Source organism: Phoca vitulina, unplaced genomic scaffold, assembly GCF_004348235.1.
Source record: "Phoca vitulina isolate PV1807 unplaced genomic scaffold, GSC_HSeal_1.0 scaffold127, whole genome shotgun sequence".
Lineage (NCBI taxonomy): Eukaryota > Metazoa > Chordata > Mammalia > Carnivora > Phocidae > Phoca > Phoca vitulina.
In genome coordinates, this window is record NW_022589830.1 from 45,623 (window position 1) to 62,867 (window position 17,245).

Consider the following 17,245-nt stretch of genomic DNA (forward strand, 5'->3'; position numbering starts at 1 on the left):
AATCTCCTCCAAGTAAGACTTGGGGCTCTATCATTCTCTCAGGTCCCATCTGAAGGGCTGTTATACACCCGCCCCAAATCGGAGCCAGATTCTTCTTCAGAAATGCCGGTCGATCAGCTTCAGGCACTAGAGTTGATGCCTGCTTGGGGTGATGTCAGCTCGGGGGTAAGGGAACCATTTACGGGAAGCTATTTGGGGATGGGGCTGCTGACAAGGAAGCAGAAGCCCCTGGACCTCAGGAGACACCCCAGACTGCTTCCCATTGAATCTCTTGCTTGAACTACCCCAAGTAAGAGGTCTCTACCCAGGGTACCACAAATGTTCCTTTAAATGTCTCAGACACCTTTCAGTCACTCAATGTCCCCTCTGAACCTAAGGATGGGAAGAAGCTCTGTGAGACCACTGTGCCTGCCTGGGGCCCTCTCCCGCCTGGATGAGCCCAGGATGGCACTTACACAGCAAAGCGGGCGCGGGCCGGATGCTGGAAGGCATAGGACTAGCTGGTTTCCAGAGCTTAGCATAGAGACAGCTGTGGAGAGGCCTAGGGGGGCTCTGCTCCTAACGGAGGCCCAGCGGCCGCCAAGACATCATATTTGTAGGTGGGGCTCTATCCATATTTTGGAATGGTTGACATTCAGTTTTTCAAGATACCACTGTACCTTTAATTTATTAGCTTTCCATAAAAACACATAACATACACAATCTACAGGATAGAAAGTATAATTTACAAAAATATAAAAATCTTGGTTATTTTTTAGTATTCCAACATATTACTGCATGTGTTATTTCAATAGACATGTTTAAACAATGCACACTTAACCAGCCTGATTACCTCTGTGGGGAATGGTGTCCACTCCCTCCTCTTTGTTTTAAAATAAAATATATATTAAGAAAAAGAAACCACGATTGGTTATATGTGCATACTGTATGTGTGAAAGCTTTTGCAGCGGAGTTTCAAAGTCCATGCCATTATTTAGGTGCTGCGTTTCAGTATCAGTATGTGGCCCAACGTGTTTTCAACTGACTGTTTAGACAGAGGTTCTTCCCTTGTGAAGAGAGCAGGTCCCCTCACATCTGCAGCCTTCTTTCCCGGTGATGAGAGGAGGGGTCACAAAAGCCAACATGGTGGACCCGTTCGGCTTTCAGTTCTTCAGAGCAGAGGGGATGGACGATGAGCAGCCTTCAGGTGAGGGCTAATTCCCGGATTCCTTCAGGAGATTCAGACTGGCGTGTAGGGGGCTAAGTCATCAGCAATGAGAGACCCCAGGATGGGCCCCGGGGGGACAGATCTTTCTGGGACCCGGCAAGGGTGCCTGTGAGCTCTGCCCGCATATGCGGCTGTACCCCTTACGAAGCCCTCACCCCAGAAGGCCCTGAGGACGCTGCCCTGCTGGGTGTGGAGCGGGACGGAGGTTTCCTTCCATCCCGGAGTGGCTGGTCTTACCGGCAGGCACAGGTCTCCACAGACATGTTGGGGTACACCTTCAGAACCACGTTCCGGTTCTCATCCAGGAAGAGGACCCCAAGAGAGCTCATTTTGTCGGGAACACAACAAGGCTCTGGGATGCCCGGGACGATGCCCACAGCCCTGACGATGCTCTGGATGGTGGCATGGTTGGATGGGCGGACAATCTGCAAGGCAAGAAAGGAGCACGGTCACCTAGGCGCTCCGCCCTCACCCACCCACTGTGCCACCCGCACGTCCTCGAGGAGGCCACAGAAAAGGTGTTGACCTAGAAGAAAAGGTGAGATTCCAGGGCTGGGCACACATTTCCTCTGAAGTCAGCCACAAACTGAGTCCCAGGGAGGTGTGCAAAAGCCTCAGGCCTTCCTGCCCTTTGGGTCTCCCGGAGGGAAGTTACATCCCTACATGACTGGCCACTTGGGGGCACCTGTGCATCACTCATCCCCAAGGAGTCCTTGGACCTGGGCAGGAACTGTGCAGAGGGCGATGCCCAGTTGTTCTGCCCGGGCCACAGCTGCCCACATTTCCCAGTCCCAGGAGTTCCGACACGCTTCCCGTGTGAGCGTCCTTAGCACTGGAGGGGAAGGCCCACAGGTGTGTGTGCACCAGCATGCTGGGGCCGGAATGCTCATTTCCCAGGCGGGTCTGACTGTGGGGTGTCGGGGGCTGCTTCACCTCACCACCCCATCTTGTCATAGTATCAGTCGTATGGGGTGGGATTACCTTTATTTTACTGGTGAAGAAGTGGAGGCTTAAAATGTCTAAGTAACTTGACCAAGACCCCTCAGTTAGGAAGCAGCCCAAAGTCATGGCGAGTTGGAGACCATGCTTGCAGGGGCCGTGCGGGCTTTCTTTCCCTCCCCAGGCAGCCTTGCACACCCAGAGGAGTCAGGATCCCACCACAAACACAGAGAATGCTGTTCTCAAGCACCTCCAACAAGAGAAACAGGACCAAGCCACAGGAGTTACCCCTCATTGCGGGCCAGAGGAAGTTTTATATGTAGTGCGTTGCTGAGAAAGGCCCCTTGCGTGGGGAGGTGGGGAGGACAGCAAGGTAGGGGCATCTGATTTGCGGGCTCAGCCCGCTGTCAAGGAAGGCGGCAGGCTGTCAGCCGGACTGGTAAGGTAAGCGCTGGGTCAGCCGGCTGGAGCCTGCTCACTGCTCATCCGGCATCTGCCCGGGCCTGTGCTAGGCTCTGCCGGCCCACACCTGTCACTCTGTCGGGCACCTCCCTTCCTCTCTCGCACATGCAAGAAAAGCCCCTTAATTCCCAAGCAGGTTAATGCTGCCCCAGGTCTGTGGCTGGGAAATCCCAGCCGACTGATTTATTTACATTCAAATTGGATTTATGCACGGACTCCCTTTCTTGAAGGGGAAAGAATGACCTGAAACTCAGCAGAGGAGCTAAGCAGGAGGGAAGCATGTGCTCTGTGGGGAGGGCCGACCTCGCCTGGCAGCCAGCCCACCGCAGCCTGGCCTTGGGGAGATGGACGGACAGAGCCACAACCCAGCCCGCAGGGAAGGGGAGACTCTGCAAACCCCGGGGCCAGCATGGTGGATAAAACAGCTGCAGCTGCATGCTGTCTTTCCTGCAGACTCATGCACGGTGAGAGCTAGTTGCCCCGTGGATCCCTGTCCTGTGTGGGAGACAGGGGCGGGCGGGGGTGGGGAGGAGTCCCTAGGAAGCCACTGAGGCCAGCTCTGTACTGGTCACAGACCCCGGGGTCCTGAGGTCCAGACCAGGAATAGAAACGAGAGCCTCGGTGAGGAAAGGGCTTTAGAGGCCTGTCTTGCCTTCCGGGGGGCCGGGGGGGGGGCAGCATGTAGTCCAGCTCTGTAAGGCAGCTGCTATGTGGGAACACACACCTAAGGAGATGGATTCTCCTACTTTGGTTTCTCTTCAGATCGCATAAATCTCCTGCTTTTCAAAAGAAGACATGTTCGGATTTAAAATTCAAACTCAGCTAAGTCAGCCCTTTCAAAAGCCCAGCCAAACCACGTCCATCTGTGGGCTGTATTCCCCTGACAGGCTGCCACTCTAGGACCTCTGCCTACTCATCCCCACCTTGAATAGATGGGAGGTGTTCTAATCCCCAGTTCACAGCCGGGAAATAGGTCACAAGGCAGAGGGACTTGCCAGTAGGGGCAGAGCTGGGACTCGCAGCCAGACAAGGGGCTGAACGCAGCGCTGCTGCTCAGCCAGCCTACCTTGGGCATGGGGAACTCGCACACCCCCGCGCAGTAGTAGGCGTCGAAGGATTTGGGCAAGATGATCCATTCATTCCACCCGATGTCTGCGAAATCCACCTTCAGATACCTGCGGGAGCAGACCCTTGGCTCGGCCCACTGCTTCCTCCGGGCTTTCTGCATCGTCTTCTCGTCAAAGTCCAGCACACTTGAGGAGGCCATGAACACATCTTGGCCCTTCTTCCTGCGGTCCTTGCGCCCTGGCCGTGGCTTCAGGGCCCGGAAGGGGCCAGGCCACAGTTCGTGTTTGTGGTAGTGCTGGGCGTGGGGGGTGTGCACCGGCCTCTCGTCCAGACCTGGCAGCTCATTGTCCTGGAGGGGCCCCGTGGCCTGCGTGGCCCGGCGGACCCGGGGGTCTGCTGAGCTGTTGGGGGCTGCGCCAGGCTCCGGGTCTCCAGCCTGGAAGGGGTCATATCTCTGCAGCGTCACTGCCACACTATTGGGCTCTGAGATGGCCAGGTCATCAGCGTAGATGAGGATGTAAGGTGCGTGGGGGCTTGGCCTGGACACCCTTGGGGCCTTCTCCCCAGGATCCAGCTGGGCAGAGAGGAGCAGCTCGCCATCCTGGCGGGCTGCCTTGACGATGGGGGAGATGTCCTTGGCCTGCCACAGGCCCCGTGGCGGCGGCGCCAGGGCCATGGCCCCACGGAGCAGCCCCTGCGTGGCTGTGTTCTGCGAGAGACTGCGGAAGAGCAGGTGTTGGTGTGCGGGCAGGCCCGGGGGCAGGAGGCGGCAGGGCGCGTTCTTGGCCCGCTGCTTGCATGGCACCTCTCGTGCCCGGGGCCACCGAGGTTCCGAGTAGAAGTGGAATGTGGCTGAGAGGATCATTTCTGAATCCTGCATAGAAGTCAGGTTGAAGAAATACACAGCCTTCTGGTCGACCACTTCTGTGAGGGCAGGACAGACCACAACAGGTTAGGTTCTTTCTTAGATCGGTCCCGGTGCTCACAGGATCTCCCACTCAGCGTTGGGATGGAGGAAGAATGCCCATTTAGGGAGCCCCTCCAGGCCAGCCAGGCTTCCCTCATCTTGGCTCATCCTCACAGTAAACTGAGGAGGGCGCCCTTACTTATCCTCAATGAACAGATGAGGAATTGAGGTCAGAGAGGCTGGGGATTGTCAATACCCCATTACAAAAAGGAAGAGGTAGCAGACGGGGAGGTGGGTACTCAGGCACCTCCCTGTGTCCTCTCCCTGCACTCCAGGGTCCTCAATGCACAAATGCACAAATACCACTGACACCTCCATGGAGAAGATAAGGTAGAATCAGGCTTGGGGGATGCTTTGAGTCAGGCGCAAGCCCTGTGAGAACGCCCTCCTGTATGTACCCAGCCCTCTACTTCACAGATACTAAATGCGGTCGTTCTTCCAAACAAGGTGAACGAAGCAGAGCGCCCCTGACTCCCCTGTGTTCCGAGTGCCTTCTGAGGGAAACTGGACTTGAGGGCACAGCTGTCTGGGCATCTGCTACATGTTTTGCCCAAGGGCTTATAAAGCCTTGTTTGACAAAGGAAGAGCAATATCAGGGTTGCACAAGGCCACTCAACAAAATCTACAAAGACCAGGTTGCTCTCTAGAGGCCCAGATCATGAGAAGGACTGGCATTCCTCAATCATCCCATCGGCAGCTCGAGAATGCTCTGGCCCCTGCATCCCTGGGGCTGTCAAGCACCTCTTCCTTCTTGCCTGGTTCTACCAGGTGTATTCCAGGGCCACGAGGCCGAGCATCCTCATCTGTGGCCCTAGGAAGCTGCCCCGAGCCCAGGCAGCATGAGTTCTCTGAATGGCCAAGTCCTCCGGAGGGTCCGGGTGGGAGGGACGAGTTGTTCCCCAGGCCTCCCTGTGACACTGCAGGCTGGCGGGAGACCAGAGCTGCCAGGCTGGTTGCCCCCCTCCTACTGCTCCCCTTCCTGAGGCCAGGTGTCTGCGTGCTGGTACGGACTGCTGGGCACAGCTGCCAGGGGCACAGAGCTCCGAAGCACAGCACTGTGCATGTGTGCAGGGACGCTGCGCCCAAAGGGCATGGGCCAGGCTCTTAGCTTCCCTGACATCTGCACCCACAGAATCGGCTGGGATTTGTTTTTGTTTTTTTTAATCAAAATCTTCCTTTTAAGGCTATTTCCTTCTATTGGGAAGAAGGCACAATGCGATTAGGAACTGTCATGTCCTCTCAAGGGACCATGAAAGAGAGGAAGGAAGGAAAAAGCATACCCACAGAGGGCCTGATAAATGTCAGTCAAGATTTAGATGACACTCTAAAGACCCTGCCTTATCTGACCCTCAGAGCAAACCCAAGGAGAAGAGCGGCAGCCCCTCAGTGTGTTCCACACATAAGGAATAGGGCAGGGCCCTGAAGGCCAATTAAACTTGGCTTCTCCAGACACTGCAGCTTTTGGTGTCCTGGGCTCAAGATCTGCGTATCCCCAACTTCCTGCTCTCTGCCTTCCTCCCCTGGAGATGCTGATTCAGAGGGTCTGCGACAATGGGGCCAAGGGATCTGTGTTTCACCAGTATCGTAGAGGACTCTAGCATCAGGCAAGTTTGTGTATCTAGGGTTGATGTGTGGATGGGGTGCAAGCTCACCAACACTGCAGCCCCCCATCCTCCAAGCTAGACAGGGCCCTAAGAACCAGGTCCCCAGGCCGCATCAGGACCACACCGAGCTCATCTGCCTCAGGCGGACAGTGAGGGTCTCTATTTCACATGATTGTTTGCAGGATTAAATAAATAGCATATGTAGTGTGCTGGGCACCAAGGAGGAGCCCCTAAATGTGGTTCCCTGCCACTTCCACCTAAAGGACCAAGGCTGGCAGAGCAAGCAAGCTCTTCCTACACCGGCTCGGTATCCTTCCAGTGATCCAAATTATCTGAGTTGTAACCCAGCTAACAAGGCAGATAAAGTGCTTTTTTCTTTTATCCAATTGAAGTCTACTGTTCTTCTACAGATTCCTTGCTAGGAAATGCGCTAGGAGGCTCTAGGACAGACATTTCTGACACTTTCCGAAGAGTTGGCCCACTGCGGCAGGATGCAGGCATCTCTGGCCTAGGAACTTACAGCCTTTGGTGAGGAAGGACACAGCAGACTGGGGCAACAGAGATAGGCCTCCCCAGAGGAAAGGCACCTCAGCCTCCCTCCCAGTGATGAGCTAATGGACCAGAGGATCTCTGAAGAAGGACGACTGTGACCACCATGCCAGGGACAGCAGCCTGAGGCAGGTGTGGCCCAAGGAAGGCGCTGGGAGGCCTGCCCTCAAGGAGCAAGAAGTGCCTGAGAGGAGGACTGACCTTCCCTGAAGGTTATTCCTGCACAGGATGCAGGAGAGGGACAGCAAATACTGCTCCTCTTCAGACAGAGAACCACAGAGAGTGTGTTCTGAGACTGACACCCAGCCTGATCAATCCCACTCAGGACAGGAGTCCTTCCTCTGTGTGGCTTCAACACCTTTGGCCATAGGGAGCTTGTCCCTCATGAGGCAGCCTGCTGCCTGAAGACCCTCTCTGGGGGAATTGTGGGGTGGTGATGGGCCACCCCCATCCCCAGCGTGTGAAGGGCCACAGGGTAGCTCTGCTCTCTGTGTCTACATGCATGCAGTGCAGGGGGCTCCAGGCTGTGACGAGAGAAGGGGAACCTACAGGAAGTCTCCCGGCTTGCATGAGCCCAGGCCTCAAGAGAGAAACCCCTAAGAGAAGTCCCTATTTCCTATTTCCCATGTCTCATGGTCAACAAGAAAAGATCCTCCCACTCTCCTTCCCTCCCCCACCCTCCTTCCTGTCCTTTTCCTTTCTCTTTTTCTTCCTTCCCTCCCTGCCTCCCTCCCTTTCTCACTAAACATTAGGTAAACTCCTACTCTGGGCTCAGTGTTGTGCTGACTGGGGTCCTGGAAAAGGTGACCAGAGGGGCTCCGCCCAGGGATGAGACAGACGGGTCATCGTGACGACGCCCTTCTGCTGCCCTCTCACCGCTTTACAGAGCACTGTCCAAGTGAGGCCCGGGTGTGCTGGGTGTATTCACTCACAGGCCACTGCCCTGCTCACAGCCCTCCATTGCCCCGAAAGCAAAACGGAACCCCTTGCAGAGGCCCTGCTTGACCTGGCCTGCCTCCCTGCCCGCCCGCATCTCTGCCCCAGCCACCCTGGCTTCTGGTCCCTCCAACACGAAGCTTCCCCGCTCAGGGCTCTGCCTCTGCTGTCCCTTCTGTCGCTGCCCCTTCTCCTCCAGGCCCCGCCCCCTCCCCTTCGCTCTCTGCTCAAAGGACATCTCAAATACAGGGCACCCTTGGCTCCTGTGGCCGGAAGAGAAACCCCGTCACTCTGTCCCCTGCTTCATTTGTCTTCATGTCACTTCCCAACTTCCTGATCCGTATTTCTTTGGTATTATTTCTCTTCCCCCCGCTAGAACACCAACTCCAAGGGAGTGGAGCTTTGGCAGCTCTGTGCACTGCTGCATCCCTAGATCCTAGCCCAAAGCCTGAGTGAGAGGTGGTGCCCGGAAGTAAGTGGTGAATGATGGGGGAAGCGTGGGGTCTTTGCTAGATCTGTCTGCTTCAGTTAACGAAGGGGGATCCCTGACCTGCTGCCCTCGGGCTCAGCAAACACATCCTGAAAGTCCAGAAAGCCTCATTCTTTAGGAAGATGAAGCTCATGATACACATCCAACTGGAGACACTGGGCAGCAGGATCTTTGTCCAGTTACTTCTGCTTGAGCCTCAGTTTCCTTGTCTTTAAAATGGGAATAATATCGTTTACCAGTGATGGAGGTCCAAGCCCCAAACATGTATATGTGCTTGATTCCCCAAATTCACAAAGAGGAGAGCAGATGTGTCATTCATTCTCTGGGAGAAGATGGAGCTTCAGAAAGGGTATCTAACTTGCCTAAAGTCACCCAGCTGGTAAGGGGCAGGGCCAGGGCGTACACCCAGGGCTGTCTGACCCCAAGGCCATGCTCCCCTGTGTACTTGGATTAGAATGGTGATCTACCTAACAGCGAATGTCACAAAGACCATGTGCTGTGAAGCGCAAAACATTTTGCAAACACAAGTCATTATGTGGATGTTTTAGAGTTCTAACTCTCCGAGAAAGAAAGGACTAACTTTATTTAGATGAGCCATTCTTTCTTTGGATTTTTGGAAATCTCAGAATCCTAACTGGGTCCACTCTGTGGGCACTCAGCCTCCTTCTTGAGGGTAATGGGGATGGGACTGGGTTGGGGGGGGGAGGGAAGAGGTGGCTCTAGCCCAAGGGTCCCTCCAGGCACCCTGCTGACCAACCTTCAGGCCAAGAGGACTCTCAGAACAGAACCTAAGCCACATGGAGATTTGTCCCTTCATCCACTGCCCTGGAAACAGCCATCAGGGGGACCAAAGATTGAACTAAAAGGACTAAAGCCCACACCAGAGTGGGGCTAAAGATTCAAGCACCAATGGAAGGTGGAGGAAGGGAGCCATGGGCCACCAGGGGTGCTGCACAGAAGGGAAGAGAATGAATATGTATCAAGCGTCTATTTTCAGGCAGGTCCCAGAGGAAATCCTGCTTGCATCACTTACTAGCTGTGGCGCCTTAGGCAAATCATGGAGCCTCAGTTTCCACATCTGTAAGCTGCGCAGAGTTTTTGTAGGCATTTCCTAAAGTTGTAAGATCATCTCTGCAGAGCTCACGCCATGGTGTCTGGTACCCAACACATGCTCAGAACATACTGGCCATGTGGTGTCACCAGCTACTATGACACTCAGGGCACCATGTCCTTGTCGCCTGTCCTCATACCCAGCGGGAGGCATCGGCACCTGTCCACCCCTCCAGCAGGAGCCAGAGGGTCCCACGGCCTCTCCCCTCCTGCATCTAACCAATCCCAGTTCCTGCTAGCTTCGCATCCTGTTTCTTCACACCCATCTTGAACTCTGCGTCCCTCCACCACTGTCTTCACTCATGGCCCGACCTCCACTGCCACCATGACATGAGGAAATCATCTATTATAGATGAAGAGTCAATATCCTTACTATACAGAAAACCTCTACCAGTCGGTAAGAAGTCAAGACCACAAGGAGGAAGCCATTTCCGCAGGAAAAATTGCAACTGGCTGAAAGGCATGAAAAACAGTTCAGGATGACCAGTAATGGGAAAAAGAAGTAACTTTAAATGAGGATATAGCAAATTTTACCTTCCCATTAAAAATATGATCCTCTTAGGGTAAAAAATGATATATATATCTAACATATAATATATATATACTATATACAGAATATGGTAATATATTTATATAACCTATAATATATATTATATATATTCTACTAAACTATTAATTCTGGTTATATTTGGGTTTGTAATTAAGAATGACTTCTTTTCTTTACGGTGATTTTCTATGGTTTCCAGATAAGTACGAATTTATTTCATACTCTCTTCTCTCTCCACCTCCTGCATCTCTCCTTCCCTCTTTCTCTCCCCTCCCTCTTCCCTTTCCCTCCCCCTCTACCTCCACCACTGTCTGCACACCGTATACTGCCCACAGCTGCAGCCAAACTCAGGCCCCTCAAGGCTCTTATGGCCTGGTTGGGCCTGCTGGTCCACCTCTAGCTCCTGCCTCTCTCCTCTCATTGTTTCCTCACAGAAACCACAGTCCTCACAGTCCCCAGCACACAGTAGGCTGCTTCACTTCTACACCTGGCCAAACACCACCTGCCCTTCAGAGTCTATCTGGAGCCTTACCTCCTCTGCGAAGGCTTCGCTGGCCCTTCCCCACCGGCCCTCCCCATGCCGGGACAGTGTCAACCCTTGGCTCCCAAGCATTCACACAGCCCCTCCCCATGGCATTGTGCCCCCTGTTCTGCTGCCCATACTCTTCCGCTTACTTCTCCCTTCCCCCCAGGTCATGCACTTTTCTGGGCAGGGCCAAGAGTCTGTGCATCTGTGTGTCCTCTGAGCTTACGGCACCTGCCACCTAATGAGGTGCTCAGGAAATACTTGGGGAACTGAAACGAACGTGACCTTTGGCCTTGTTGGCAGATAAGTATGTATTATTACTCTCATTTAGAGATGAAGACATCAAGCTCAGAGAGGTTAAGTAAATTGCCCAATTTCACACAGGTCAGTGGAAAAGCTTAGAGTTAAACACAATTGTTTAGGACGGGGGAAGGTTTAACCTTAAGCCTTAGGGTCAGGCTCGGAAGCGCCCTCCTCTGCTGTAGACTTAATAGGTACCAAGACACACTTCAGGAAGCAATGGAAGGGAGGGAAGAAGGGTGGCTAAAATAATAGTAATAGCATCTAATAAATTACTGAACCCATGCCCAAGGCACTGTCTTAAACACTTGATATATCTCAGTTCATTTTAAAAACCCTATAAGGAAGGGAGCATTACTAGCCCCATTTTAGAAGTGAAGAAAAAAAATGAAACACTGAGTCATGGACAAGTTTAGTCCCTTGCCCTGGTCATTGACTCAGCATCTGGACCTCGGCAGTCTGGCTCACAGCCCGCACTCAGAACTTAAGCCATGTTGCCTGGTGGCAGGGACTACCCCACTGAGGCTGCAGAGGCCACTGTCATGCCACAGGATGGTACTAGTATGTTCCAGGACCAGAGCTAAAGTCCCCACATTGGTGCCTCCTCCATAAGATGAGGGGTCCCCGCCCAGGCTCACAGCTCCTCACAGCTGGGTTGCTGGCTCACAAAGCAGGCATCTCTGAGGGCTGACGAGGGGCTGGGTGGGAGCCACTTAATAATGTGAATCAAGGGAGGAGGTGAGAAACCAAACCGCCTGGGCCGATGCTGTGTCAGGCAAAAACCCACCGCATCCCGCTGAATCACACTCTGCGCTGTGTGCACAGAAACCCATGCTCAGAGAGGGAAAGCTGGTGGGGCTGGGCCTTGGACCCAAGGCTGTCAAATGGTTCCAAATAAGTCGCAGACTGGTCCGGAATAATCCTGATCTCTCGGAGAATGGTCTGCTCTATCCTCTGCCTCCTAAGCCCTGGTTCTGATGGAGGTGGGGAGAGATGCTAGCAGTGGGAACAACACTGGCTTGGCACATGGGAGGTGCCAGCCCCTGCCACTGTGAATGGCCCCCTACCCCAGCCTCAGTTTTCTTATCCATAAAATTAGATGGCTGGATGTGAAGTACTGTCCTCAGCTCCTTTTCAGGGCTAACACCCTATGCGTCAATGTGATTTGTGCTACCCCTGTTCTGTGCAAATGGAAAGACAAGACCAAGCACCTCCATGCCGGGGGCTGCAGCAGTGAATGTGCTCAGTGGACATGCTCACCCCTGTTGCAGGATGGACCTCGCTGACCTTGCTTTCCTCAAAGACAAGGCTCTGAGGACTGAGTTAATGGATGCAAAGTCAAGTGTACACCTATCCGAACACAAATGCTTTGTATTTCCATGGGAACAACATGCACCAACACCTAATCTGGCCAGTGTTAGGCTCTGGGCAACCCCACAGGAAAGATACTGGTAAGACCTGCCCATTTTGTAGATGAGTACAGTAAAGTCCAAGGAGGTTTAGTGATTTGCCCAAGGTCATGTTCATGCTAGATGATTCTTGACTGGCTTAATTTAATAATGATGTTCCAGAAATGGACCCCATGTGATGAATCAAAATTACCAGGGAGGTATGGAGTTAGGCCCAGTTGGCATGGAGCCCCGGAACAGTACCAAGTGGTCTGCTCAGTGGAGGATGGGGGCCCAGGCCTCTCTGTGGCAGTTATTCCTCAGTACACCGTTATGCAAGGCCAAGCTTCCCAGGTAACAGGTGTTACCTTGAGTCACACAACCAGCAGTCAACAGGTGGCTGACCTGATCCCAGACTGTCTGGCCCCAATGTTGGGGTTGCTCCTCTCCGCCTCAGGAGGGGTCGGTCCCTAGAGACCAACAGTTTTTGTTTTTGTTTTTGTTTTCTCCTGATGAATGGCCTTTTCCCCCACTGGGGCTGCTGTGGACCCCTACCCACACTTTCTAGAATGGCATTCTGTGACCACGGGTGGTCTCCATGACAACCAGGGTTTTCCCGCCACCCCTGCCACCAGTCTGCGCCTCCTCTCTGCTCGCCCGGGGCCCCCAGGGGTAGGCCAGCGGGGCTGGCAGGTGGCTGAGGCTGCAGGATGGAAGTGCTCTCAGAGCAGGGCGAGGAGGTGCTCTAAGTGACCTCTGTGCAGCTCCATCCAAGGTGTGAGGACAGGGGAAAGAATCTGCCTGGGGGGGGGGGGCAAGGGTGGGAGGGGAGTATGATGCCCCCACTGCCCAAGCTTCTGGACCCTTCCTCAAACCCCCATGGTCTGAACATTTCATGTTAGTGCCTTCAGGCCTCAGTTGTGTGCACCCAAGACCAGACACCTGAGGCCCTTCTCAGTTCACTCTGTTTGCCCAGCCCTGGAACCTACTAAGTGCCCCCAGCTAGAGGTTCACGCCCCCTGCCTGGGTCAGTATCTGGCACTTTTATCCCGGCTGCCTTATGCCCACCTGACTGTTCCCACTCAGTGCCCTTCTCATCTGTCAAGAGCCAACACAACTGAGTCCTATGACATGCATACCACCAGTCAGGAGCTTCCCCAGTCCAGGACCATCTCCACCCTGTGCGTAAAGCCTTGTGTATGGGGTGGTCTAGACCAGCCAGTGTGGCACCCTCCCAGTCTTGGGAGCACCCTAGGGGCCGGAACTCTGGGTCACTGCCACTCTGGTGTCCCCACTGGAGGTCCAGGGCCTGGCATAGAGTGCTTGGTGAATAGTGAATGAATGAATGAATGAATGAGTCTATGAATAGAAGGAAGAGAAGAAGTGGGTGCAGTGGTGGGGAGGATGAACAAGTGAGGAAGGGGGAGAAGGAAAAGGGGGGTGTCTGGTACCCCCTCTACTTACCTAGCCGGGCGCGGAAGCTTCGAACCGTGTTGCCCCCTCCCGGCCTCGCGCCCCTCCGACTGTATTTCTCATAAAGCCGGAGCATGTGGACAGCGACCATGTCTTGGGCGCCGGGGCCCAGAGTGGCGGCAGCCTCCCCCGGGGACCGCCAGGGGTCTTTGATCCCAGCCAGGCCATCAGCGGCTGCAGGCGGGGCGGACCGGGCGGACGCCTGGTGGCTGCCGCCTGCGTCCCGGAGCAACAGCAGAAGCAGAGGCAGCAGCGCGAGCAGTTGGGGCCCCGGTCCCGGGCTCGTCCGAACAGGGCCACGGGCCATGGTGGGTGGCGGCGGCGATGGGTCGAAGCCGGGGAGGAGGAGAGAACGCGCGGGCGCACCGGAGGGCGCGAGGGCGCTGGGTGCCGAGATCCGCGCGGGGCGCGGAGTGGAGGTAGGCGGGAGCCGAGCGCTCCGGTCCGTCCGCGCCGCCCGAGCCCCGGGCCAGCGGTCACGGCCGTCCGGAGCCCGGTGGAGCCGAGCCAAGCCCGAGCCGACGCGACGCCCCAGCGGACTCGCGCAGCGAAACTTTGCAGCCCACAGCTGGGCCCGCTCGGCGGGTTCGAGGGGCGGGGCGGGGCGGGGCGGGGCGGCCGGCGGCGCCCTCGGGGGGACCGGCTGTGCGCCCCGGAGCACGCGGGGCCGCCGCCGACAAGGCAGTGCCTGGCCCGGCTGCGGTGTGCATGCGCCCGTGTGTGGCGGCGGCGGCGCGCGCGCGCGCAGGGCTGTGCGCCCGAGTGTGCGCCCAGGAGTGTGGGGGGCGTGGGCGTGGGCGTGGGCGTGGGCGAGCGCGCTCCCCGCGCCCCTGCGGAGAGACGGAGACCCAGGACCCGGCCGGCTCCTGTGTGTCGGCGCCGCAGCCTGGCCAGGGTTGCGCGGGGGCTGGGGCGGCCTTGGGAGGGGGGCCCGCCTGCCGGGTTGCCCCTGTAATGGCATGTGATGACTATGGGGTTGCAAGATGACAGCTCCCCCGTGAGGACCCGAAAGGGGATGTGTGTGCGCCCGGTTGCCTCTGAGCCGGCATCCAAAATGCAAGAGTGAGGGGAACACGGACCGTCCCTGGGCAGCCTCTGAAAAGAGAAATCCTAACCCCAAAGTTCAACCAACCCAGGGCAACTGGAACAAGATCCACATTAAAATTCAGAATTAGTCCATAAACTGACCCTGTATTTGGCAACAATGATCCCAGTCGTTGAAGAAGCACATCAAAGGTCTGTATTAATCTTTGGACATGTAGCCACCAGGATTGTCCGGGGTGGCGGGGAGGGGGGGGAAGGGTGTGGTTTCAAATTGCCTTACAAAACCTTTCCAAAGCGTCAGGATAGAAGAAGAGAAAGCAGTAGTAGCTTTTCCGAGGTTTCACAATAAAGTGAGGGTACAGCGAATCCCTGGCCCACTTCCCCTCCGCTTAGCCCTGGGGCAGGAGGTCCTGAACTTCATCATGCCTTTAGTGCGGTTTCTTGTCCATGGATAGAATTTCAGGGGTTCTGCGAACTTGGATGGGGAAAATTTACATTTTTATTTTCAATAACCTGTAACTGAAAGTTAGCATTTCCTAATATTAGAAATGCAGGCAACCAACCACAGGGGTATTAACTATGCCTGTGACTTCCATGAATTAATAAAAAGGCAGATATATTGCTATGTTGCAAAGTTATTTTTCACAATATTTGGATAAGTTTATTTTAATGTAATTGGCTTTCTTGGTAATATTGTATATTAAAAACATTCTTTTGAAAGGGGGTCCATAGCTTTCATCAGACTGAGAAAGGGGTCCAAGGGCCATACAAAATATTTACAAATCCTTGTGAGGGAAGGAAAGGACCTCTTCAAACCCATGTTCTCCCAGAACTATCTAGGATACTGCCTAGGCTACATTTCAAAGGACTGTTTGCAAACTTGTGAACACCCTGTTCCCTTTACTTGGTAACTCTGGGCTCGGTGAGCCAGAATCGTTACTTTTCTTGGAGGGCTCACAATGCAATAATTGAAAAATTGCTGGAAAAAGCTTCTGTTGGTGTGTAAAATACAACCTATTTGTAATTCTTTTTAAATCTTGCAGTGTCCAATTAGAGGTTATCCTATTGAGAGCCTCTGAACCTCAGGCCTGTCTCATTTGGAAAACTATAGAGAAGCATTTTATTTATTTCGATAATTATCTCACATGGCATTCAACTTCCCGTTAATGTATATCCCATTTGTTCTGTGAAACAGCTCTCAAAACTGCTTGCCTGGAGGTGAGATGATCAAGTCACAGTCTTAGACTCGATGAATCTGTCCTTATAAATGATCCGCACCGACTTTTATTGCTCCCTTTCCCCCACCCCCACCCCCACTCCCCTCCTTCTCCATGTGCCCCTCACTTCCCTTCTCCCCTCCTCTCCCCTACTCCCCCAGAATGCCTCTGACCTGTACCGGCTGGGGGTAACCTCTGCTCATGGGTAGTTTTGTCTCTGCTGGGGCCATACACAATCGAGGCCTGTGAAAAGGAGGGTTAGTCTGCAGGAGGCCGGGACAAGCTGGGCTATTCGGGATCTGTGTCCATTAAAGCCTTCTTGCTCTCCTTAACTCATTCCCCCTCCATTCAAGCCAGCCTGAGGGTCAGGCTTTAGCCAGCCCTAAAACCTGTAGGGTACAGATTCTCTGAATTGTTGGGAAAGAATTAAGGCATCAGCCAGGGACGGCTAATATTTCTTGCCTCATTTTATTGCTGAACAGCGGGACTGTAAAGTCTTGAACACTGGAGCACTATGGTCCCCTTTCATGTAGCCGAGATGATGGGATAAAAATGTGTTTGGTGAAGCAATTCAGATTACCACCGGGTCACATCCTCGCTGGCTCCCAGCACGGCCTGCAAACAGCATCGCCGAGACAAGAAGCAATCGCTGTGCAATTCAGCTCATGCAGAACAGTGTTTCTAGCGTGGAAATGAGGCTAATTGTGGAGCTTGCCAATGAGAATGTTTTGTTTTTAATAGCTCAGGCTGTAGCTCAAAATACGAGTTGAGATGGCGGACTCAGGACACAGTCCTGAGAGCTGTGAGTTCTGACAGCTTCCTCCTAAAATGATCGGGGTCCTGGGAGTGTCATACACTATTCTTACCAGGAGCACTGGGGTCTTGGACTTGCCAACTGGGACAGGAAGGGCTCTCTCCAGAGAGGTGAGGGGTTTTTTGGGGGGCCCTTAGTCTTCCAGGTCTCTCTGCTGCACACCCTGGGTTCCTTACACTCAGAAAACCCCAAGGAAGAAGTGGAGAAGCTCAATCGCTAGGAAGCCCCATGCCTGGACAGTTCTGAGAAGCACGCTCATTTGCTTTCCTCCGAACCTCTCCCCAAATAAACACCCCATGAAATGTTCCTGAGCAACTGTCTCATGATATTGTCCAGGTAACTTGGGGTAGAGTCAGTTCTCAGCTCTCGCTAGCTCTGCCACCAGTCCCATTGCCTCCTTGGAACCCCAGCAGCTTTCCGTTTACATGAGAAGGCTGAGCCCTGGGCTCTGTTTCAGCTCCAACACTGTATACCTGGGTCTGTGGCCTCATGTCAACCCATTCTTGGAAGTGAGAGAGTCAATGTGACCCTTTGGAGTCAATTGGGACTAGGTTTGCGTGCCTGTCTTCACCACTACCTAGCTGTATGGGGACAAGAGCGAGAT

At 54.2% G+C, this 17,245-nt stretch overlaps 1 protein-coding gene across 1 annotated transcript; it reads right to left on the reverse strand.

Moving 5' to 3' along the window:
* Positions 1 to 661: 661 nt before the first annotated feature.
* GDF10 (growth differentiation factor 10) lies at positions 662 to 13,873 on the reverse strand. Its single transcript, XM_032399061.1, has 3 exons — positions 13,558 to 13,873; positions 3,675 to 4,600; positions 662 to 1,632 (listed from the first exon to the last, which is right to left on the reverse strand). Exons 1-3 carry the CDS (start codon positions 13,871 to 13,873, stop codon positions 1,441 to 1,443), a joined length of 1,434 nt encoding a protein of 477 aa, XP_032254952.1. The 3' UTR covers positions 662 to 1,440.
* Positions 13,874 to 17,245: the final 3,372 nt, after the last annotated feature.